At 47.6% G+C, this 25,568-nt stretch overlaps 1 protein-coding gene across 3 annotated transcripts in view; it reads left to right on the top strand.

Annotated features, from left to right (window-relative positions):
* Positions 1-25,568, top strand: part of MYLK3 (myosin light chain kinase 3) — a 557,372-nt gene that overhangs the window by 332,397 nt on the left and 199,407 nt on the right. For all 3 annotated transcript variants that reach the window (XM_078668257.1, XM_078668255.1, XM_078668254.1), the window contains exon 6: positions 13,642-13,735. In XM_078668257.1, the coding sequence (XP_078524383.1) occupies positions 13,642-13,735 (94 nt within the window). The remainder of the gene's footprint in view (positions 1-13,641; positions 13,736-25,568) is intronic.

The raw sequence follows: 25,568 nt of genomic DNA, 5'->3' as shown, positions 1-25,568 counted from the left end.
CCATCTCGTACGCCGGGTTAGGAGCAGGCGCATATGTCGCATGATTGATCGCACTCAGTTGCGAGGCCCAATAGTAACGCCTAAGATCCGGTAACGCGATACCCCCATCATACATGGGAAGAGTGAGTTTGGCGAGGGAAATACGCAAACGTCCATCCCAAATTAACCGTCTCTGCAGGCCTTCAATCTCTCTAAAGTAGCTCGCCGGAATAATATCGAACGTATTCTGAAGTGCGTACAAAAACCTCGGCAGGGCCATCATTTTAAAAAGGGCCGCGCACCCGAGCGGCGATAGCGGCAGCCCGCGCCAGCGCTCAACGTCAAGCCGCAATCTTTGAAGGGGGGGGAGCAGATTATGGGCGTAGCGAGCCGCAGAGTCTAAAGATACAAAGATCCCTAGGTACTTAAAGCCCGTCGGAGAGACCCGAATGGGGCACCTGCGAGGCAAGAGAGGGGGACCGCCCGAGAGCACGTATACACAGGATTTAGTCCATTTAATAACAAGGCCCGAATTTTTCCCAAACGAAGTGAGCACATCGAACAAAACATTCAGAGATTTTCGGGGGGATGTAAGGTACAATAAAATATTGTACGCGTAGAGCGAGACATGATCCTCAAAGTCCGGGGACAACCGAATCCCCTTAAGCGAGGGCTCCCAGCGCAGCCAGGCAGCCAGCGGTTCAAGAGCAAGTGCGAAAAGCAGTGGTGACAACGGGCAGCCCTGCCGCGTGCCTCTACCGAGAACAAAAGACGCCGAGACCCGACCATTCACCACCACCTGCGCAAGGGGCTCCGCATATAAAAGTTTCACCCAGCCGATGAACCCGGGGCCGAATCCGAATTTCACAAGAGCGGCCCAGAGATAAGGCCACTCAAGAGTATCGAATGCCATCGTTGCATCCAAGGAAGCCAAGATGGCCGGTTCACGAAGTGACGCCGCCCTCGCGAGAACACCGTGTAAGCGCCGTAGGTTAAGCGCCGTGTTACGATGCGGGATAAAACCGGACTGATCCGGATGGACTAGGTCGCTGATAACGTTCGTAAGGCGGTTAGCTAATACCTTAGCCAGAATTTTCGGTTCAGCGTTTAGAAGCGAGATCGGTCTATAAGACGAGCAGCGATCCCGTGGCTTTCCCTCCTTGTGGATCACTACAACAGTAGCGAGACACTGGTCATGAGTGAGGGAGCCAGAGTCGCGGGACTCTAGAAACATATCACGAAGATATGGAGCCAGTTTGTCTGGGCACAATTTATACAGTTCAGTGGGCAGACCATTAGGGCCCATGGCCTTGCCACAGCGGATTGAACGAATGGCGGTAGCCACCTCGTCAGCCGACAGCACCGCGTCCATTAGGTCTCTGTCAGCCACAGACAGGCAGGGCAAGGTAATGTCGTGAAGCAGCAAATGAGAGTCAGCCTCTGGTCTGTCAGAGACCGGAGCATACACAGTTCGGAAGTGTTCCGCAAAGCATTCAACAATCGCAGCCGGGTCAGTCACACACACTCCATCAAGGTTCTCAATCACAGGAACTACACGACTCGCCCTTTCTTTCTTGTCCAGCCACGCGATCAATTTACCCGCCTTATCCCCGACATCATACAGTCTGCCCTGCTGTTCCCTGCTCACGACCTTCGCAGCATCAGTAACCAGGGCCTTATAATCTAATTGTTTGAGGCTGAGGGAATGAAGTTTGGCACGGGACACTCCACGCTCCAAGTCACTCTCTAGTGCAGTTATCTCCGCCTCAAGACGGACCACCTCTTCATGCTTACTTTTCTTGGCGGGGGCGATCAAAGATAAAGCCTGCCCACGTATCACAGTCTTAAACGCCTCCCACAACGATACAGCAGATGACACAGACCCCACATTTTCTACAAAATAATGATCAAGGGATTTCACCAATTTGGTACGGGTCTTGGGATTGCGGAGAAACCAGGGGTTTATAGGGGCGACCCGTCCCTCATTACTCATGGTAGTATCCATGCTAAGCCAGACTGGGGAGTGGTCAGATATGCCCCTGGCGAGGTGTCTTACCTCTGCAACGGAGGAGGGCAGCGCCGCAGGTAACAGAATGTAGTCGAGCCTGGACAGACTGCCATGGGCACCAGAGTGAAAGGTATATTGCGTCTGATTCGGGTGTAGCAACCTCCAACAGTCCACCAGACCTAGCGTCTCCAGGAACCCACTCAGCCAGGATTGCGACTTGGGGAGATCTCTGGGGGGGTAGCGATCCATGTCACCGGAGACAACTGAATTGAAGTCTCCACCTATCACCAAAGTGCCCTCAGGGAGCCCCAGTACTACACGCCCAAGATCAGCAAAAGTCGAGGTCTGTAGACCCGGCGGAACATAGACAGTGACAAATGAAACCGTCCTCCCCTCCCATCTACCAGTGAGAGCGGCATAGCGCCCCCTATCGTCGAGAAGCACATCATCGATTGCCATGGGGAGGGAGGACCTGACAAGGATACCCACACCCCTAGAGCCAGATGTAAATCCAGAATGTGCCACCAGGCGATACCCTCTCCGATTCATGGCATGGCAAGTGTTCCCAACCAGATGCGTTTCCTGCAACAACACAATATCGGGGGAGAGGCGCCTCAATAGCTGCAAGACCACACCCCGTTTTATCCTATCCCCCAACCCATTGACATTCCAACACATTAATTTCAACCCACTAACCCCCATCACAAAGAGATGTGCAGAGTCCACCCCACAACGAACACAATGACCTATTCAAGAAAATATACGATACCGTTGCCTTGAAAGAAACCCACAAACACCCAAGAACCCCCTACCACCCCCCAAAGAGAACCCGTTACAAATCCCCCCACCCTGCACCCCTGCGTTAGACTCAAAAGCCACCCCAACTTGCAGTGTGCCTGTCGCCCCTTCATTAAACTAGTCTACGAAAAGAAACCCCTGAGGAGAAAAGAGTCCCCCCCCCGCCACCCCCGGGTACATGACAATAGGGTACAATAATAGACGAAAGTTCAAACCCAGCAGAATAGTACGCGAATGTTCAGAGATCAGGAAACACAGTGTCACTCTTGTTCCGATACGCCACCCTCGGCTCCACCAGGATGCCCGGATGAGTCCGTTCGTTTGGGGAGGGCATCCAGCCAGTCACTAGCTCCGTCGGGACGATCAAAGAAGAAAGTCCGATCTTCATATTCGACCCGCAGCCTGGTTGGAAAGAGCATTGCGTATTTCAGGCCCAAGTCTCGCAGCCTTCGTTTCACTCCCTGAAACCCCATCCTCTGTCTCTGAACAAGCTGCGAGAAGTCCGGGTAGAAACTCACCATCGTGTTCTCGAATTTGACGGGGCCACTTACTCTCGAGGGCTGTAGGATGGTGTCCCTGTCCCTAAAGTTGAAGATCCTGGCGATGATAGGTCTCGGCGTGGCACCTGATTTTGGCTTCCCGCCCGGTACTCGATGGGCACGCTCCACAGCAAAGAACTTACTCAGGCCTGTGGGGACCAGATGATTCAAGACGATGTCCTCCACGAGCAGATCAGTGGCCAAGGCACCAGAGGTTTGAGGGACCCCGATAAGGCGTATGTTGTTGCGCCGGGCCCTATTCTCAAAATCCTCCAGGCGATGGACCATGAGATCGTTGGAGGAGCGCAAGCGTCCAACTTCCGTCTGCAGATCAGAGACATCGGTCGTGAGGCTAGAAGTCTTCAGGTCTAGCGACTTGACCCTTTCATTGGTCTTCGACAAATCAGCTCTGATTAAAGTAACATCAACTGCTACAGTGTCTATTTTAAGAGCGAGAGCCTCATATTGTTGACCAAGTGAAGCCTGCATGTTGGCATTGGCGCCCATGACGTCCTGCAAAGTCAATTCGGCCGACGTAGTAGGGTCGTCAGTGGGGCCCTCAAAAGCTCGACTGGCACCACCGGGGGACCCCTTGGGTTGGGTATAGCCATCCATGACATTGGTTTGAATCGGTCCCCCGCGTAGAGGCGTCTTAGTCTTCCGCTTCTCGTTGTCAGGCCTGGTGGTCATGTTAAATGGTGAGCCCCGAAGGGGCCCGCAAGACCTGGTGAAAATGGCCGCTCACCACAGACCACTGCAAAAAATGAAAGTGGGCTGAAAGGGCAGAGGCAACAGCTCAGTCCAACACCCAGACCCTCAGAACAGTTGGCATGTAGTCAGGAAGCAGAGTTAGGCTGGACACCGATGGGGGAGCGAGGCAAGTACTCAGTCGAAGAAGGCAGCGGCCCAGAAACGAAACCGAAAGTCAACTCAGGGCAACAGGGAAAACCCCTCAGGCCGCTGTTGTTCAATTGCTCCCCGGCGGTTTGGTGTGCCAGCTCCCGGTGTCGCCGAGGGACGGACCCCGGAAACTCCGAACGGCTTATCTGCGGTTCCCGAAGTCCAAATGAAATTTTGAAAATGGCTAAGATATCAGCTGAGGTTCATCTGCAAGCACTCGTGGTAAAAGTCAGGATATCTTTCAGGATATATGCGGAGGGCAGCGAGCGACTCGGGAGCCCTGTGCTCACGCGGCCATCCTGGATGCGCGCGTAGCTCCTCCCCGGTAAAAGGAATTCTGTTCCACAAACTACTTTTTGGGTTTATTCTCTCGTTAAGAGTTGATTGATCATATTCAATGAATAGATGTCTGTATCACTTTAGGCAGGCGAACATTATGTCTGTAATGTACAACGTGGGAGCTTAGGGACTGAAGAAATATGGTGTCACTGGTGCAGGAGCCTGCCTCCTACTACAGAAATCCCACGTTGGCCGTAAGATATGAAAGGAGATCAGTGATTCGATACAGCTTTGCACATTTAGGTCCCTAATCTTATGGTGAAGTGAAGAACTAGGAGACATCCTGCATGGCCTTGCAGGATTCCTTTTCATGGATGTTATGGTATGCTGCCCTGACATCAACTGCCTTAGTGTTCTTCAGCAACTGAGTTAAAGGGGCAGATATACTAAGAGACAGGTTGCAAAAAGTGTTTGCAATCTATCTCAAATTTTGCAATTGAAATTATGTACAGATGAGTCACATCACAAAATTTCCAGTTGCAGAGAATCTCAGTAGAGGTACGCCAGCCAACACGACGGGCTTACGACCCCAGCACCCTCAACGCACTCAATGCCGGCCGCAACCCCGCCTGCTACCGAGCCACCCCGAGACGCACCCACGGACCCATCACCTGCCAAGACTGCAAATTCACCTGCCTCCGGACCGGCACCGCTCCCGCCAAGCCAGACACCAGCAGCAACCACCTGAAGTGCATCCTGCTCAACACTCGCTCCGTCCACAGGCACGCCGTCGAACTCTGGAACCTGCTCGACACAACAGCACCAGACGTCGCCTTCCTCACAGAAACCTGGATGAACGCCTCCTCAGCGCCCGACATCGCCATAGCCATCCCGGACGGATACAAGATCATCCGGAGGGACCGCGTCAACCAGACGGGAGAAGGCATCGCCATCGTACACAAGAACACCATCCGCATCTCGACCAACTCCGACGAAACCTTCACCGCTGCCGAACACCTCCACTTCCAGATACACACCGACCCCAAGACCACCCTCAGAGGCACCCTCATCTACAGACCCCCGGAACCACGCACACAATTCAGCGAAGACATCGCAGACTTCATCAGCCCGCACGCCCTTCCCTCCGCTGACTACATCCTCCTAGGGGTCCTCAACTTCCACCTGGAGAACAACAATAACAGAAACACCACTACCCTGCTGGACAACCTCGCCAACCTCGGTCTCAAGCAACTGGTGAACACCCCCACCCACTACGCCGGCCACACGCTTGACCCCGTCTTCTCATCCAGCAAGCACATCTCCTTCAGCCACTCCACCGGACTCCACAGGACTGACCATAGCTGCGTCCACTTCAGCTTCAGAAGAACCACGACTCACCACCACCCGCAACAGGTTCCTCGCCGGAGCTGGAGCAAGATCACCGCCGAGCAGCTCACGGCCTCCCTCAGCCAGAACCCTCCCACCAGCACAACGGACCCCAACGAAGCAGCCAGCAACCTCACCAAGTGGCTGACCGCCTGCGCCGATGACCTTGCACCACTAAAGAACCCTCCCAGCACACCCGGCAGCAAGAAAACCCCCTGGTTCACTGACGAACTCAAGGACTCCAAGAAGAACTGCCGCACCCTCGAGAAAGCCTGGCGGCTCGACCAGACCACAGACAACAGGACCGCCCTCAAGCACGCCACCCACAAACACCATCAGCTGATCCGCGCTACCAAGAAGACAGCACTCAAAGAACGACTGGACAACAACGCCCACGACAGCAAGGAACTCTTCAGCATCGTCAAAGAGTTCTCCAACCCCAGCGCCGGAAACAACGACATCACTCCCTCGCAAGACCTCTGCAACTCACTCGCCTCGTTCTTCCACTGCAAGATCGCCGACATACACAACAGCTTCGACGCACAAACCACGCACCCTACCACCGAACCAACGCCCGCCACCACAACTCTCTGCAACTAGACCCCGATCTGCACCGAAGACACCACCCGCACGATGAACACCATTCACTCCGGATCCCCCACCGACCCCTGCCCCCACCACGTCTTCAACAAGGCCGACGCCATCATCGCACCCCATCTCCGGGACATCATCAACACCTCCTTCCACACCGCCACCTTCCCGGAGAGCTGGAAGCACGCCGAGCTCAGCGCCCTCCTGAAGAAACCAACGGCGGACCCCACCGACCTCAGAACTACCGTCCCATCTCGCTCCTTCCTTTTCCTGCCAAAGTCATCGAGAAGACCGTCAACAGACAGCTCGCCGCCTTCCTCGAGACGAACGGATCCCTCGACCCCTCGCAGTCCGGGTTTCGGGCCAATCACAGCACCGAGACCGCCCTGATCGCAGCCACCGACGACATCAGATCCCTGATCGACAACGGGGAAACAGCGGCCCTCATCCTCCTGGACCTCTCTGCTGCGTTCAACACTGTCTGCCACCGCACCCTAGTGCAGCGCCTCAGCAACATCGGAATCCAAGAGAAGGCACTGGAGTGGATCATCTCGTTCCTCACCGGAAGAACCCAGAGAGTCCGCCTCCCCCGTTCATATCCGAGGCCACCGAAGTCATCTGCGGCGTACCACAAGGATCATCACTCAGCCCAACCCTCTTCAACGTCTACATGAGCCCCCTCGCAGCCATCGCACGACAACACAACCTCAACATCATCTCCTACGCCGACAACACCCAACTGATCCTCTCCCTCACCAACGACCCCGCCACTGCCAGAGCCAGCCTACACAAAGGGATGAAAGACGTTGCCGAGTGGATGAAGAACAGCCGCCTGAAACTGAACTCAGACAAGACGGAAGTCCTCATCCTAGGATCATCCCCCTCTGCCTGGGACGATTCCTGGTGGCCCCCTGACCTGGGCACCACTCCCAAACCAACGGACCACGCACGCAACCTGGGTTTCAGCCTGGCCTTCTCCCCCTCGATGACCAGACAAGTCAACGCCGTCTCCTCATCATGCTTCAACACCCTGCGCATGCCCCGCAAGATCTTCAGATGGATCCCCACCGAAACCAGGAAGACCGTTACCCAGGCACTCGTCACCAGCCGACTGGACTATGGGAACACCCTCTACGCCGGAACCACAGCCAAACTTCAAAAAAGACTCCAACGCATCCAGAACGCCTCCGCACGACTCATCCTGGACATCCCCTGACACAGCCACATCACCGGACACCTGAGAGACCTGCACTGGCTCCCCGTCAGCAAGAGAATCACGTTCAGACTCCTCACCCACGCACAGAAGGCTCTCCACGACCTGGGCCCCAAGTACCTCAACGACCGCCTGACCTTCTACACGCCCACCCGCCAGCTACGATCGACCAGCCACGCCCTCGCCACTGTACCACGCATCCGCAGAGCCACCGCCGGAGGAAGATCCTTCTCCTACCTGGCAGCCAAGACTTGGAACTCCCTCCCCATCCACCTTCGGCTGACCCAAGACCATCTCTCCTTCAGGAAGCAGCTCAAGACCTGGCTGTTCGAGCAGTAACGTACCCCTCTCCCCCAGCGCCTTGAGACCCTTCGGGGTGAGTAGCGCGCTATACAAATGTCGTGATTGATTGATTGATTGATTGAGTAGAGACATACTTAATGAATATTAATTAAGAAGGTCGCTATATGTGACCCCCTGAGATTAGCTATAATCACAGGGATGGTAGCCTTCAAATAGCAGTGAACCATCAGCTCTGTGTTTGCATTCCCAAATAAGATTTTTTTATTTTTTAAAGCAGACTGTCTACCTTGAATGATTAGGTAGTGCCAAAAAAATAAATACAAGTTCCTGTTTGGGAAACTATCAGCAGGTGTATGCAGTGTTTCTCTGGTCACCTAAGATTAATAGTAAATCAGGTCTCAACTATTTTGAGGGAATTGGTAGCTGATCAATGGTTTGTAGTTTGCCACCCTATTAAATGCCATACCAAATCACCGTTAGGAGGAAAAGCCCCATTCAAATCCTTTTCTAATTGCAATTCAGCATGGATCAGCAAATCTATTTTGTGAGTGAAAATGGCTTTTCCAACTCATAAAATTGGTTTAATCCATACCTAAAAGCCATTTTGCAGTCACAAAAACAGTTTTTTTGTGAATGTTAGCATTTGTGATCCCAAAATCGTATTATAGATCTAACCCAAGGTCCATATCTTTATAGTCTGAGTTGGAGCTTTCTGCCAAGGGCCCTTGGCATCCAAAGCATGCTGGGGAGGCCAGCTCTTTTGTTTCCTTTTGGGCAACACTTTTTTTTATTGGGAGATCCTCTTATTATCCAAAACATAAACAAACACTGCATCACAGCTAATTCACAACAACTGCTTAGTCCCATATTGACACCCTCAGTAGTGATCCATACCCCCTTTCCATAGTGTCTACAGCTGTGCTTGGCATTGGTGCCATGCATCCATGTCACTAAGGTGTACTCCCACAGATGTTGCCTACTCCTGATGGGAAGAGCCTTGAAGTCCTGGCTCTTTTCATTGTAATGCCTCCTTTAGAGCAATGACCATGCAATGCTTCTCCTTACACAGTAGACTAACATTAGTGCCTTGACACATTCGGGCATTTGTTTGCACTCTACAAATTGCCTAATCAAGAGTCTGTTTATCTGCTGGAAGTCCCATCTTTGACATATTGGTTTACTCCATCGTATGAGACTCTGTAGCATTACTGCACCCTACAGTGCTGGTGGTCTTCGTTCTCCTCCTAGCAGCACCAACCATTTCTCTAACCTGAATTCTCACAAATGAGGCTTCTCATCAGGCAAGGCATGTTCAGCTCCCCACCTCTGCTGCACGTATTCCATATCTTTCAGGTGTGTGGGAGGAGCATTCCCCAAACGTGCCCAGAGCGATGAAAAATACAACTTTAACATTTACGACCAACCTCTGGAACTACCATAGGTGCAAACTAAGAGAAATAGACTATCTTGAGAGTCACACCAGAATGCATGTGGGATGACTCCCCTATAAGTGATGGAGGCATGATAAAAGAGTCTAGGGAAGACAGCAAACGTGTTGCAATAACTGAAGCAGAATGGCAGCACTTTGGCTGGCACACCTAATTTGGAAAGGAATGGGAGACGAGAGGTCCCAGGAGGTAATGCTAGCTTGTAATAGTACAAAAAGTACCAAGTTGCTATCCTTATAGGTCTGCACCTGCTTTTCTTTCCCTCCTCCTCCTCCCAAACCACCCCTACCCGGCTCATGTGACAATCAATGACTCATGATATCAGAGTACAATATATCGAAATTGTCTTACACAGGTGTTCCTTCAGTTATGTAAAGACAAAACCAGATGGGCCAATGGCTCCCTCCTTTAAGTGACAACCCTGCTTCTTGTAATAAACCCATTCCATGATGTTCCTTCCTCAAAGACACAGTCTGTTTGCTTCCTCCTCCAACTCAAAATCTCTAATTAAGCCACAGTATGTATTTCTGGGCTTTGTCAGGACAGGTAGCTGTGAAGTTTTAAGGTATGGGCAAAGTGGGTGATTGGACGGTGCCCCCATCTTCCAAAGGGCCCATAGGAAAGTGATGACTCTCTACATCATCTCTATTTCTCTGTCCCAACCTCTTCCCTGTGTCTTTCTACCTTTACCTAAGACTTTCTCTACCTCTTGCTATCTTAAGGATTATGGGGCTCCAGCCAAGGCACAGTGTGGCTGTTTTTGTTTGACCCTGTTTCTGATAATTAAAGGTATACTTCACTATTGTTTGGTATCTTGGTAGGCTTGAATTAGCAGAAATGGTTAATACAATTCAAGGATATTCAGAACAGGGGGCCCCAAAATAGGTCTTTGCTTGTGGTGCCAAAAGTCCTTAAAATGATTCTGACAAGTAGAAATAATGACCAATGTGCAACATGCAAAAAAGCACAATTTCCTTGCCTGATATGCAGTGCTTAATTTGAGCTGGTGGTTTCCAGTGCAGAGCACTGGCACTTAATTGCCAACACCGGCACTTATGACAACTGCCAGTTATGGTATTTAATTTTATATAGCGCACCATTACTGGTGGGTGTCTTAGCGCTTAACTGAAAATGAGCATACTGAGCCGAGAGCTAGCTTGTTGTTGAATAGCCTTGTTTTAAGTTCCTTTCTGAAGGCAAGGAGGATGGGTATGGCCCTACTATATAGTGAAAGAGAATTCCACAACCTAGCTGCGCCGCTAGTAAAGCTCCTTCCTTCCCAATTCACTTTCCTGATTCTTGTAGTAGTAACCAGTCTAGCACAAGCAGACCAAAGATGTCTTTTTGGGGAATGCCAATAAAAAAATGTCAATAACATTTTTGAACCTTCTCTCCTCGAGGCCTTAGGGCCACAGAGAGCGCTTTAAATTTAATTAGCTGATGAACAGGGAGCCAATGTCGGTCCCGGTTTCCTGAAGTTACCGACTGATATTTAGGAATGTCCAGAACCAGTCTGGCATCTGCATATTGCACCATCTGGAGTTTCCGAATTAGTTTTCCTTGGAGGCTCATGTAGAAGCTGTTGCAATAGTCTAGTTTTGACAGGACTAGTGCAGAGACCACCGTTTTCCTGGTGTTTCTGGGGATGAAAGGAACATTCTCCTTAAGGTTTTGATGGTAAAAAAAGAAGATGTAAATGTAAATTGATACTTGTATAGCGCACTACTCACCCGCAAGGGTCTCAAGGCGCTTGTACGAATACCGCTGTGGAACCTATCCTGGCTTTCCCTGTGAGGTGTCCACTCCTGGGCACCCCCAAGGTGGAGGCCTGGCATCCTTAGCGTTGTGGGGGCCGTTGTGGAGATTAAGCAAGCTATTGCCCAGAGTTGCAGAGTGGGACTCCATGATTGGAATAGGCACCGAGGCGAGAATTATCAGGTCCGTGGAATTTTTTAGCCCAAGACCCGCCGGGGCGGGGAATTGAACCCTGGTCCCGGGCTAGACCTCTGCATCAGGGTCTGCCGCTCTAATCCATTGAGCGGCACTACCTTGGAAACCTGAGCCTCATATCTGAGCTTGTTATCCACAATAAAGCCTAAGTATTTAGCTCTAGTTACCGGAAGAGGGGAGGAACCCAGACTATTGGGACATCAGACAGGGGACCATGCTGGAGAGAGATTGCCAAATAGTATAAACTCGGTTTTGCTTGAGTTCAACTTTAGGCAATGTCTAACCATCCAGCTACTTAGGACAATCACACAGTCATGTAGCCTTGCAGAATAGATGACATTATTGTCCACAGCAGATACAACCAGTTGGGTGTCGTCAGCGTAGGATGTTAGTTTTAGGTTAAAACTCTTGATTAAGGAGGCAAGTTCTGCAACATATATGTTAAATGGCGTTGAGCTTAATGAGGAGCCCTGTGGAACACCGCATGGTAACGTTAAGGGTGAAGATTTAAACTGGCCATGGTTCAGAGTTTGGGATCTCTCCAACAGAAAAGATGTTAACAGGGCAAGAGCATTACCTTTAACTCCCATGGCGCTCAGATGGTGGACCAGTAGCCTGTGGTTCACAGTGTCGAACGCTGTGGATAGGTTCCAGCAGTGTAAGAGCTGCTGAACCTCTACTATCTAATGCCATTCTTATTTCCTCAGTAGTTTTTATCAGTGCCATCTCTGTACTATGGTTGGCTCTAAACCCAAATCTACTCTGGTCTAGGATCTGATTATTGAGAATAAAGTTGGATATCTCTGCATTGATTATTTTCTCAACAATGTTTGCTGGCAGGGGAAGTCTCGAGATGGGACGATAGTTGGCAGGATCGTTAGAATCAAGAGTAGGTTTTTTTTTATGAGCGGGAGAATGCAGGCTTGTTTCCAAAGAGTAGGAAATATCCCTTGCTCAAACATTTGATTAAACACAGATGAAAGGTGAGATGCAATAGACTGACTTGCAAGTTTTAGGATCTTCGGGGGTCATGGGTCATCAGGAGAGCCCAATTTAGCAGCAAGAAGGAGAGAGGCTATATGGTTAGGTGAAGTCGGGGTAAAAACTGTGGGGCAGATTTATGAAGGCCTTGCGCCACCGGTGCGTCACTTTTTCCCATGGCGCAAGGCCTTCATAAATCTGCCCCTGTGAGCGGGGATTAATCAGTCTCTTCCTGAACGTCAGTCTCCATCATGTCGTTAGATTTATCGAAAAGGTCAAAGATTTGATGAACCTTTTTTTCTGAAGGTCCAGGCAAGAGTATCACAGAAGTCTTTACTGTGCGTATTGGAATTGTTTTTAGTAACTGTAGTTAGCTTCGTTATGACCTGAAACAATTCTTTGCTGGAATTGCCAGCATTTTCAATTTGTTGGGTATAGTAGAGACATTTTTCATTTATGACCACCTTTTTATATTTAGCAAGTGCAGATTTATATCTTTTCTTTTCCAGGTCCCAATAATGTCTGCGCCAGATCTTCCTGCGTGCTTGTTTTTCAAGTCTTAGTGCTTCGGAGAACCAAGGGGCGAATGGTTCTCCTCTATGCTTGGTAGCTGATGTAGTGGGAGCTAATTTTGAAAACTGTGGATTCAAGCCATGAAATATAATTCTGCGGCACTGTTTGTGTAATTTAAAGATGAGCAGAACAACAGTTGAATATTAATTCAATATACATTAATAACTATTTTATGCCACCCATGCCATTCTTATAGCTTTGGGAGACCCGAGCAGTCTGAATAGTCACAGTAGGAGTGTGATGGTTAGTAATTATGTAAGTACTGTGATTGACAGTGGCAATGTGTGGTGCACTGGCACCTATTGTTTTCTTTTACAAATTAAGCACCTCCAGGGATAACGATGCACGTGCTTTTCTGACTTCAGTTCAGAAATATCTCCACTGATTTAACCTGCCTAGGGGTCACTTACGAGTAAATGAGTGCAATTATATCCTCAAAACATAATACAATACACTCAAGAGACCAATGGAATCGTACAAATGCAGCACAGTCTGTTATATAAGCATTAAACAACTGGCCGGGATGATAAAAGGAATCCTGCTAAGCTGCAGAAAGGGGAGAGCCCTGCGCCTGACCGGCTGGTTCCACTCACAGTGCCTAGAGCTATTTTTAATCATAGATAATGTATTTACAAAATGAATTGTTGTCCTCCCCACTGTCCTAATTTTGATTCTTGTTTCATCTGTCCGCAGGGGGCGCTTTGGCCAAGTGCACAGGTGTGCAGAGATGTCATCAGGCCTCACCTTGGCAGCCAAAATTATCAAAGTGAAAAGTGCCAAGGACAGGGTATGTACGCTGCTGTAAGATGCACGCTGTGCGGCTGGCTCCTGGTGTGGGAGCGAAGAACCATTACTGACCACTGAATGTACCTTCAGTAAGCTAGGGCCCTTCCATTGCATGCCAGGAAAGAATTGTGTTCCTCAGGACTATGAATGAGAAAGGCCATAATGCAGAGTTTAGAATACATTGGAACACTCGTAGACAGGTGGTTGATTTCCACACCATAAGTAATTTACATCCTGTCCCCACTAAAATCCAAAGCATTCCATCTCCCCCTTCTGTTTTCCTCCTGGCACCATTATTACTTCCTTCACTGCCTGAAAGTCTGTCGTTCATTTCAACAGCAAAACAACATTCTCCATGTCATCACTTCGACCTCCTTCTTTGCCTGCTACCACTTGGACAACATCTGTGAAGTCTACTGAGAATAGTTCTGCTAAAGTTCAAGAAGTTACACTTTGCCATCATGTGCAATCATCTTTTTTATTTCAGGGAACTTGGGAAGAGTTTGCATAAAGATGGTGTCAGCTCACACATTAGGGCAAAGATATCCTGACAGGACATATCGAAATCCGAATCCTCGGGAGTATAAAAGTGAGTATACTCTTTGGTGGAAGACAACATTTGCTAGACACATTTAGAGACGTTTTCTTCCACCAAAGAGTATTTCCTTTCAAAATATGCATTTATGTACCTTGCCATTCTATAAAGAATGACAGGGCCATCCCATATAGAATGTCAGGGTCCATAAATGCTTATTTTAAGAGCTAGAGCCTGAAAAAGGTCTGCTATCTGACCTGCTTTAACATGCGTAAAGAAATGACTGTAAAAAGATATGACGCCAAAAAAAAGGAAGGACAGAGTCAAAGAAAGAAAGAGAGAAGAAGTTATAGAGAGGCAAAACAAAGGCGATGAAGAAGGATGGAAAGAAATGAAAGTCAGAAACAAGGAAGAACCCAAACAATGAATTAAGCAGCCTAAAACGGGAAAGAAAGTAGCAGGGAGATAAAGGAAAAAAGAAAGAAACTGAGGAAAGAAAAAAAGAAAAGTGGAGAAAAAAAGAAAGACTAAAGAAAAGGAGAAAGAGAAAGAAGGAAGGAACACAATCTGAAGAAAGCAACAAGAAAGGAAAGAGAAAAAGAAAAAGAAAGAAGCTAGGAAGGAGGTTAATAAAGAAAGCACAAATAACAAGAAGAGCCACGAAGTGAAATTAAGCAATGCGAGAAGAAAGAGGAAAAAGAAAGAATCAGAGACAAGTTGAAAGAATAATCAAAAAGAAAATGAAAATAAAAATAAGTGGAAAAAGAAAGAAGGAAAAAACAAGAAAGAAAGGAATAGAAAGATATAATGAGAAAGAGAGAAATAAGGAGTGTAAGAAAAAGGAAGACAAAAGATACAAAGAATGAAAGAAAATAAGAAAAAAGTGAAAGAGGGAGATGAAGAAAAATAGAGAAAGAAATAAAAGCAGCATCGATTTTTTTAAAAAGAAACTGAAAAGTAAAGACTAAAATGAGAAAGAAGTAACAAGCTATGAGAGAGGAAGAAAGTGCAAAGGAGAAAGAAGGAGGGGAATAATGTTGGGAGTAAAAAGAAACCGGTAAAAAAGAAAGGAGGAAAGAAAGAGAAGGGAAAAAAGAACAAAAGAAATAGAGAAAAAGGAGAGAAAGGAAAATCTGAATGCAAAAACTTAGAGAAAAAAGAAAGAGACAAACAATTGTTGCAAGAGGGTGGGAACAAGGTCCTGCACTGTCAGCTTCGTTGAAAAGTGCTGCCTTAGCAGGATGGCTGCTAAATGTTCTTACACTGGCCGAAAGACAATAATCTGTGAGCTATAAAGATATACAAAGGGGAGGCACTCTGAACTATCGTATAGTCCAAATATATCGTTATAATTTGAAAAAAGTATTATATTCCCAAGTGTCCGTGGTGTTGTATTATCACTACAATATTAGGTTATTAATGTTAAAGTCTGTTTTCATTCTTTAATCTTCTCCACAAAACGCACATCTAGCCAGTCCAGCCAACTCGTTTTGTCCCCACAAAGGACCTCATCAGTCATTTAAACAACATATATACACATAAATGCACTTTAAACACTAATACACACAGTGCCAATGCTTATTTCATTACAATATCACATAAAAACATTACTAAAACAAATCACTGCTGACTAACATATCCCGAGACAAAATATCTTTCGTATTACAAAAATATCTAGGTCCTATCAGTTCACCATTAAATATATTATATATGGTATTATATAGAAAACGCTCTCTTCTATCTCTGGCATTGACATTACACCTTTAGGGCCGCGACACCAAAGTCCCGCTCTTGCCGTCCCTTGTTCAGAAAATATGAAAAAAGATTAAAAAAGAGAAAAAGATAGTACTTAACCTCTCTACCTTATGACTATTAAGTGCATCTCTATTTTTTATTTTTGGTGACTGATTCTTAGCCACAACTAATTAAAATCCCACTACATCCCCAATCTAATTCTTGATCAATAAATAGCACTCAATCTTATATATAGGTCTTACATATAAATCGCCTAACAAAAGTTGATCTAAGCTACTTACAAGGCTATAGAAACGAAAACCACAGATGTTTGCCTCAAGGCAGCTAACAGGATAGATGTATGGAAGTTAACAAATCTTTCTGGAGGATGTACGCTTTGGACTTTGCCCAAGGTGATTGCGGTATACCCTTTCAATATCCAGCTCTAAGTTGACAAACTCCTTCGTGAAAGAAACCTTCTCTTAACAGGTTCACCACACATGCCTTGATAACTATACCTTTCGCCTTGTCAGGGATATTCTGCAGTCTTAGGGGCCCATTATGATGTCGGGCGGATTGCCTCTGCCAGGCTGGCGGTGCCCACCGCCGGCCTGGCGGAGGCAATCCGCCCGACATGCATGTCCTGACCCCCCCCCCCCGCCAGATTAGGATGGCGGACGGGACAGCGGCGGACGGAAAGACCGTCCGCCGCTTTACTGCCGCGGTCGCCCTGCGACCGTGGCGGTGATAGATTAATATGGTGGCGGTGTCCAAAGGACACCGCCAGCCATATTACGATGGCTAAATTCAGGGGCCTTTCCGCGGCGGCAATGCCACCACGGAAAGGCAGGCGGTGATTGCTGTGGGGGCCCCCCGCGGGGCCCCCAGGTGATGCCAGTGTTGGGGGTGCACATGGGGGGTACCTATGGTACCCCCCACATTTGCATATGCAAAGCGGCAGGCACCGCGCGGTGCCTGCCGCTTTGCATATGCAAATGCGTGCTGAAATGTTCATCATTGTGGCGGGCGGTGCTGAGTGCACCGCCCCCACAATAATAAACATGTAGGATGTGCCCGCCACTGTGGCGGGCACATCCTAATTCCCGCTACGGGACCCCCGCCCTTATGGCAGGCGGCCCCGTTCTCCGTTAGGGTGCCCGCCATCCTAATGTGCCCCTTGGATTGTTTCTTCTGGGTTGAATTTCAACCCTCTCCATATCTTTTCTTAACTGTTTATGTTGCTGGTGTAAGTTTTCAATTTCCTTCGAATTTTGGGATAGATTGCTTCTATTTTGGTTTACCCCCTCTTCTAGCTTGTCAGTGCGATGGGACAGGGCATCTAACATATAACCCAAAGCCTGACAGACCCTACCTATTTCTTTTTGGTTTTTCTATGATGCCTCAAATGTATTCATTATCTCTGCCTTTAAAGACAGAAGGTATACAGCCAATGATGGGTCCTCAGTCTGCTGGACCTGAGCTTCCCTGCTTACTTCTAAGGTACATCTAGGAGAGGCTCCTTCTCCTGTATCCAAAACTGGAGGCCCAGCTGCCTGTACTGAAGATAAGGATCCCTCCCTGATGTTTGGGGCCCTTCCCTCCCCAGAACCAGTGTCGTGAGGGTCTGCGAGAGCCGGAAACCTATTTGACAGTGGGATATTTATGCCTTTGCCAGGCAGAATTAATCCCCCTACCTCTTGCTGAGCACTTCTCTAAGAGGGAGGGTTCGTTATTGGTCTCCCCCTCCACTCTCCTAGTCCCACTCTTGAATACTTGTTTGGACTCCTCAGACACTCGTCCCTTGGTCATTTTCTCCTGAGGCTGAGCCTGAATCGGTATGTTCCGGAGAGTGTCTTCCCACCCTTGCGCCACTCAAGAAGATTTGCTGCCACATGCATCCCCTACTTAAACTGTCCAATACCTCATGTTTCTCCTTGTTTTTCAGGATGCCAGGGAGTGAAACGGTATTATGAAATAAACTTTTTGGAGAAAGCATAATTTGAAGAATCTTTATCTACAAACCTGTTTCCTCAAATGTTTCCATTTGAAAGGCATTTCCAGGATTTTGAATTTGTCTAAATAATGTCCTCTAGTCATTGTTTCAAGAATCACATTGATTTCTTGTTTCATCTTTGCTTGAGAGAAACATCCATCAGTTCTTCACGTGAAAAAAATTACTACGGGGGCCTGTACATGAGGGCAGGCGACAGAAGGGGATGCAGTAATGAGGGGTGGTATCATGAACAGCGGAGTCAATGACAGTCAACATGTGCAATATACACATATATTATTTTTTTTTGTTGCAAACTCTGCCCCTGAAGAAACTGGCGACAATGATAAATATGATAGTAAAACTGTTCTGGCTTATTCAATTGATCACAGACAGACTGCGTTTGCTAATGTAATTCAACATGGTTTTTATGTAGAACATGTTCACAAATTACTTGGTCTTTTGATTCCTTCATATACAGCTTGTCTTCTGTTGTGGGTTTTCCTACAAGGCAGGATTCCATGATAAGATGCCAGTATATGTATGGTGGCACAATGAGTAAATAAGGTGTGTAAATCTGTAGGGCTTTCTTGCGGATGGGGTTGGTAGGATGGGGTCTTGCATTTTAGCATATATTTTGGGTTGTCTCTGCTTGGTAATAACAGAGGAGGTGCAGTTATTCTGACGCCATGCATTCCAAGTCATTTATTGACATGTATCCCTCTACTTAAGGTTTTGTCAGATGCCATACTGTATATGGACTGGTTTCTGCCTTACCTGTTGTGTGTGATTGTGTTGTTGATGAAGGAGCAATGTAATCTGTTAATAATGTAGTTGTTCTTTGGTAGAGTGTGGAACTGGTCTAGTTTGTTGACTAATTTGATGTTTTCTTTAGACATGGTGTTGAGTACGTTATCTAGCTTAGTTAAGGTAATTGACTCCTTTCTGGGTATTTATTCTACCTCGCTCAGTGTTCTCAGTTCCAGTGTTGCATTGTATCAATATTCAACAAAGGTTGGGTTTCCATTCCCTAATCCCTGAAGTAGGGTGTTTGGTTCGAATTGGTTTCCGTCAAAGGCTCTTCTTCTCCCATCTATTGATATTTTTAGGTCTCGCCTGTCAATGCGCTTGCGCATTGAGCTTGCGAGAGATATTGGGGCTTAACCAGAGCTTAACCATCGGGCGATTTCATGCAGCTCACGTGAACACAAGGACGTGCATTCTCGCCGCATGCAGTTTTTTTAAGTTCTTTCATTGGCTCTTCACTTTAAGTCCTCCCACCCTCTCCCTGTCCAGCGCGCACCTCCCCCAGCGTGCGCTCGGCCTCAGGAAGGCATTTCTCCTCCCCTAATTATTCACTTCACTTCGCGTTTCTCCTCCCCCCTCCCAACTTTCACTTTCACGGCCGCCAGGCCGTGTCTCGCGTTTTTCCTTTTATTTTTTTTAACTTGTTTTCACGGCCGCCAGGCCGTGAGCTACATCAAAGGGTTCCAATCCCCTGCCCCCTGCTTCACGGACAATTCTTTATTTCTTTCGGCCATGTTTCCCCAGCCTCCGTCCGATCACTTTCACTTTCGCGGCTTGTTTTAAGAGAGCTGTGCTTCTGCCGAGCGCTGTGCTTCTGCCTTTAAGGCCGTCCATTAAACAAAGATCGGAGCAGTGCTCCTAGGGTGTTTGTCTCCGAAATATCACCAACAGAAAAAAAAGGCTGCCCCTCAGTAACTGGGTGCGCCCATATTCCTTTTGTTCACCGAGCGTGCGTGTTGGTGCTGTTTTACTCTGCCCTACCGGGGGTATGTTGCAGTTTCACTCTCCTCTCCCTGGTGCATGGTGCTGTTTTACTCCGCCCTGCTCAGTGAGCACTTTTGTGCAAATTGTTACATGTAAAGTCTGTGCAGAGGGCGCACCGCTCACTTTTATATTACGTGCTCAGCCAGCATCATGCATAGAGTTTGCAGCCATTGCAGTGTATGGAGGCCGTAGTTACACTTTACAAGTGAAGCATACTTTTAACAAAACCCCAAAACAAATTTAAGAGTATTGCCGAAAACCACTTTTATTTTAAGTCAAAAACAAACCAGCTTTGGGGGATGCTCAGCACGGCGCCCACTTCACGCAGCTGCTCATGTGAACTTTAAAGGGTTATCTATTAATGTATGCATCCAATGTTCTTGTAATTCATGCACCGCCTTTGCACGATTTTCCTTTTTATTATTTATTTAAGCTTTGGGGGGATGCTCAGCACGGCGCCCACTTCACGCAGCTGCTCATGTTAACTTTAAAGGGTTATCTCATTCGTAGGCATATCCTCATAGGCTTCCTAAAACTCTTCTCACCTGAGCTCTAATACGTGCCTTGAGCACGGCGCCCACTTCACGCAGCTGCTCATGTTAACTTTAAAGGGTTATCTCATTTGTAGGCATATCCTCATAGGCTTCCTAAAACTCTTCTCACCTGAGCTCTAATACGTGCCTTGAGCACGGCGCCCACTTCACGCAGCTGCTCATGTTAACTTTAAAGGGTTATCTTTTAATGTATGCATCCGATGTTCTTGTAATTCATGCACCGCCTTTGCACGATTTTCCTTTTTATTTATTTAAGCTTTGGGGGATGCTCAGCACGGCGCTGCTCATGTTAACTTTAAAGTGTTATCTCATTCGTAGGCATATCCTCATAGGCTTCCTAAAACTCTTCACACCTGAGCTCTAATACGTGCCTTGGTGCATTCTAAGTGCACCCCCTGTGCTACATTTTGCTTTTGTTTCATTTCTCTCACTGGGTGAGTGCCAGTGGGGGAGGGATCCTGTGCGCTCCACCTACCTACATGGCACATGCTTCAAGGAATAGTCATGCACAGTGACAACAGTTTAATTACAGATGACATCATACTGAAGCAATATCTTACTGCGGACAGCCACCTTTACCTATAGAAACAGTGAGGGGAAAAACATTCTCGAGGAACGTGAGTAACCTGTCCATGTGGCAAACTTTATTCAAAGGTTAATTTACTTCTCGAGGAACGTGAGTAATCTGTCCATGTGGGAAACTTTATTCCAAAATTAATTTACTCATTTCCCCAAAATGTATTGAGCAGGGTCGAATTTGCAGTGTTATCACAGTTTTTAGGGTTTTGCCAAATGCCTCACCCCCATGCTAACCATGCCGGAAAACACATGCTCCACCTTTCCCTCACTTCGGGCTGTTCGTATCTCTCTCTCTGTCTCTCTCTCTCTGTCTCTCTCTCTCTGTCTCTCTCTCTCTCTCTCTCTCTCTCTCTCTCTCTCTCTCTCTCTCTCTCTCTCTCTCTCTCTCTCTCTCTCTCTCTCTCTCTCTCTCTCTCTCTCTCTCTCTCTCATCCATACTAATATTATAAAGAGAGAGCCCAAACCTTTGAGGCGGGTAATCTCAGTAACCACAGCACCAATCACAACACCCAATACAGCGTTGGAAAGGGCAGTTGGAGCAGAAGGACATAGGCTATGCAGACGGCCACCATATATATATTTTTTTTGCAGAGTTTTATATAGCGCAAACTTGACCCGAACTGAATCAGGTATCAGATCGCTTTACATAGCACCAGTTACGTTACATGAGGACACACATTCATTTTTGTTAGGCACGGAGAGATTAAGTGATTTGCCCAGAATCACAGGATGTTTGGCGTCGTTACCAAGACTCGAACCCAGATCCCCAGGTCCGAGGTCGAGCGCCTTAGCCGTTAGGTCAACTCCTCTATACATTTAAAAGCTAAAAGAACCGTGCCAGCAAAGTAGTCCCTTGTGGGCGTGTCTGCGTTGTGCTGTGGGCGTGGGCGGGGGGCGTGACTAACGCTGGGGACGTGTGGTACGGCCATCACATTGTGGGCTGTGGGCATGTGCTGGGGGCATGACAAACGCTGGGGGCGTGTGTCCGCCCTTCATGCCATGTGAGTCGTACATATAAGCGCCAATTACGTTGCTGCGCAGCAGCAAGGGGCACGCTGGGGGCGTGTGTCGGGCCTTCATGCCATGTGAACGCAATTGCGCCGCATCAAGGGGCACGCTGGGGGCGTGAGAAACGCTGGGGACTTGTGCTACGTTCTGCCCTTCATGCCATGTGAGTCGCACATTAATCAGATGATCGTCTGCTGTGGCCGTGTGCTGGGGGCGTGACAAATGCGTTCACCTGGAGGCCTGGTGAGTAACGAGTAACGTTACTGCAGCCTCTCCTGCGCGCTGTTACTGAACTTTCTCATTCAACGAAATTACACGCGCCTGCTACCATCAACCAGGGCTCAAGCCGGGCTCAGTCGGCGGATCAGTACACTAATTACACGCGCCTGATAACATCAACCAGGGCTGCAGCTGGGCCTCAATCAGGGTAACACGCGCCTGCTAACATCAAACAGGCCTGCATCTGGGCCTCAAGCGGGGGAACACACAAATGAGCGTGTCTGCGGGGACAATTACTGCAGCCTCTCCTACTCGCTGTCACTCAACTCTCTCATTAAACGGATTTACCCGCGGCTGATAACTCTCTCATTCAACGACATTACACGCGCCTGCTAATATCAACCAGGGCTGTAGTCGGGCTCAGGCGGCGGATCACTACACCAATTACACGCGCCTGCTAACATCAACCGGGGCTGCAGCTGGGCCTTCTCCGTCCCTATTCTAATGAAAGAAAAAATGTCTACCGCGAGATTTTGAAATAAATTGCCCTTGCCAAATACACACATTCTATTTCATACCCGGACAACGTCGGGACGGGCTGCTAGTATATTTATATTTATATATATATAAACACACATATCTGGTCCCTTATGCTCGCCCCTATTCCCTCCCTCCTTTACGTCCATGTCTCATTGCCTTCTCAGACCTTGTGCGATTCTATGCCTATACCTCTCTGTTTCAGCTCACATTCAGTGGATCCTTCTTTGTCTTTTCAGTGGTTGATATCTAGCGGTATACTAAAACCGCAAATAAAACAAATCCAGGTCCCATCGGGTATCAATACTGCATTTACTTCTGTAGCTGTCTGCTTTCTCCTTCCCTTGAAGTTCAATAATGTGTGTTTTTTGTTTTTCTGGAGTTGAGAGTATAAATCATGTTTTCAAATAGATGCAAAAGTTAATTGTTTTCGAACATGATTGCACATGTTTATTTCAGAGGGAAGGCAGCCTCCTTATTTATTTAGTTATAACGTTTTATATAGCGCAAACATGACCCACGAGGGTATCAGAGCGCTTTACAATATAACATAATTGACCAATCTAGAGGTCGGATTTCTGAAACTGTTAAGAGTTTTAAAGTTTACCCAACATACATGATGTACACATCCCAGAAGGCACCTCTCACTGCTGTTGTTGCGCAGTGATTTTGTTAGACAGTTTGAGAAGTCCAACTATGGCTGTGCTGATGAAAATCTTTTTAATATAGTGCTTCTTACTGCACCATTCCTAAGTGCTGCAAATGGAAGCTGTTAGTATTGCCCACTGTAGTGACACTCAGAGTACAGACTGCAGAAGGCTGAGCTGGCCTTGCCGAAATTGAAAGGAGTAACCTGAAAACCACAGCAGATGCCAGAGATTAGTGTTTAACTCACTGGGTGTTAACAGACCCCTCACATCACTAGTGCCATGAAGGTACTTGTTTCTGAAACTGCACATCTTTGTAAATCTTGGAACATGGGCGAGCCACCCAGCTGTGCTGTTTTACATAATTTTTCTGTGTAGTGAATCACTTTTGCACGTTGGCTCTGAAGGCCAGGTCTATTTCTTCTTTTATGGTGCTAGTTATAGCTGCGTGTTTAAATGTAGGCCATTCCAACTCCTCTGGCTTTCCAAAGTATGACTTTTACGTGTGTGTGGATCATGAGCTGACTTGTTCAAGAGCTGCACACCTGACAGTGCCCCTCCCATCCACATGCAGCTCTCCCTTAATACAAATTGTACCTCATGCAAAATGTGTTTTTCACTACTTAATCTAATGCCGGGTACTTATGGCAAAATGCTTCCCAGGCGTCTAATGCATTACTGATCAGTTTTCAATGATGATGTGATGTATCCGTAGCCCCTGCCCGTAACCAATCACGTGTGCGAGACTTACCCTGTCAGCTATCATTGATGTTAACAGGCTGCTCCGAGCCCAGAACGTTTGTGCGTGAAGCTCCTAATACAGTGGATGCCTTTGGTTAAACAAGTTTTACAAGAACCACATTCACGTTCTATATTCTTAAAAGCGCATAGAGACGATCTGTTTTGAATTTGTTGAATGGATACAGAAACTATTTGGATATCTTAACTGCATACAGAAGCGTGTTCTCACTACTGCCTCGGGCATTCCTTCCCTCTCCTCCGCCGGGGCTCGGGCTGCGGGGCCCTGCTACTTTTATGGCCCTGCTTTATGTGTTTGTGTTCAGCCCAGATCGCAACACTTCCTCTCTCCCTCTCTTTCCATTTGTCCCTCACGCCCCCTCCCTAGTGGCCGACCTTATCTCTTCCCAGCTCGTCTTACATGTTCCTTACTTGTTAACTTTGGATGCTGGGGCTGGTGGTTCGAAGTGCAGTGCTTGCCAGCCTAAATGTATCTGCTTGTGTTATCTTACCATGAGGTCAACTGTAAAAACTACTTCTCAAGTCAAAACCCAACTATAGTTACTAAGTGCAAACAGACTAGTTTTTTTTAACCTTCCTCTGACTTGTGTTTGGGCAGGAGTGAGGGTGAAAATGGCATGCTCTTTGATCTTAAGTGCCCCTGTTCCCCTAGGTACACCTGACACGTGCCCAATAACATTTAACTGGGGTTCCCTAGTCCTGATAACCATTGTACACCTATGTGTATATGTGTTCTTTTAAAATGCAGGCTATGGTAGAGAGAGGTAATGATGTAAACCGTTGCTATAGTTTAATCCTCGCTAATTGCTGTCTTCCTCAAAAGAGAAAATACGTAAACCATTACAAACGTTTGTTTACAAATGCTTTAATTATTAATGTGCTGAACACTCTAAAAACAAACATTTGCAATTCAATAGGTCTCGCATTATGAAAGTTTGAGCTATTGGTGTTGCATTATTTAGCAATGCCAATAGCTTAAACTTTTTTCCCCTCCCACCCTTCCTTTGATGTCCGCCGCGCGTGGCCTCTGCCTGTCATCTGACAGCCCCTCTCTGTCGTGGAATCTCAAATTTGGGGACCACATCTTCAAAACAAGCCTGTTCATGTTGACACTTGCCATTAGAATCCTTTCTTTCTTTCCTTTCATCCTTTCTTTCCTTCCTTTCCTTCCTTCCTTTTCTTCCTTCCTTTCCATCCTTTCTTGCCTTCCTTTTCTTTCTTCCATTCCTTCCTTCCTTTCCTCCCTCCCTTTCATTCCTTTCTTTCTTTCCTTCCTCCCTTCTTCCTTCTTTCGATCGTTCTTTCTTTCTTCCCTTCCCTTCCACATTATCACTCCGCACCACCACAGCATCACTCAGCACCAGCACAGCACCACTCAGCACTACCACAGCATCACTCAGCGCCACCCCAGCATCACTCAGCGCCACTCCAGCATCACTCAGCACCACCACATCATCACTCAGCGCTACCCCAGCATCACT

Source organism: Lissotriton helveticus, chromosome 12, assembly GCF_964261635.1.
Source record: "Lissotriton helveticus chromosome 12, aLisHel1.1, whole genome shotgun sequence".
Classification (NCBI taxonomy): Eukaryota; Metazoa; Chordata; class Amphibia; order Caudata; family Salamandridae; genus Lissotriton; species Lissotriton helveticus.
This window is presented reverse-complemented; position numbering and strand designations above follow the sequence as displayed.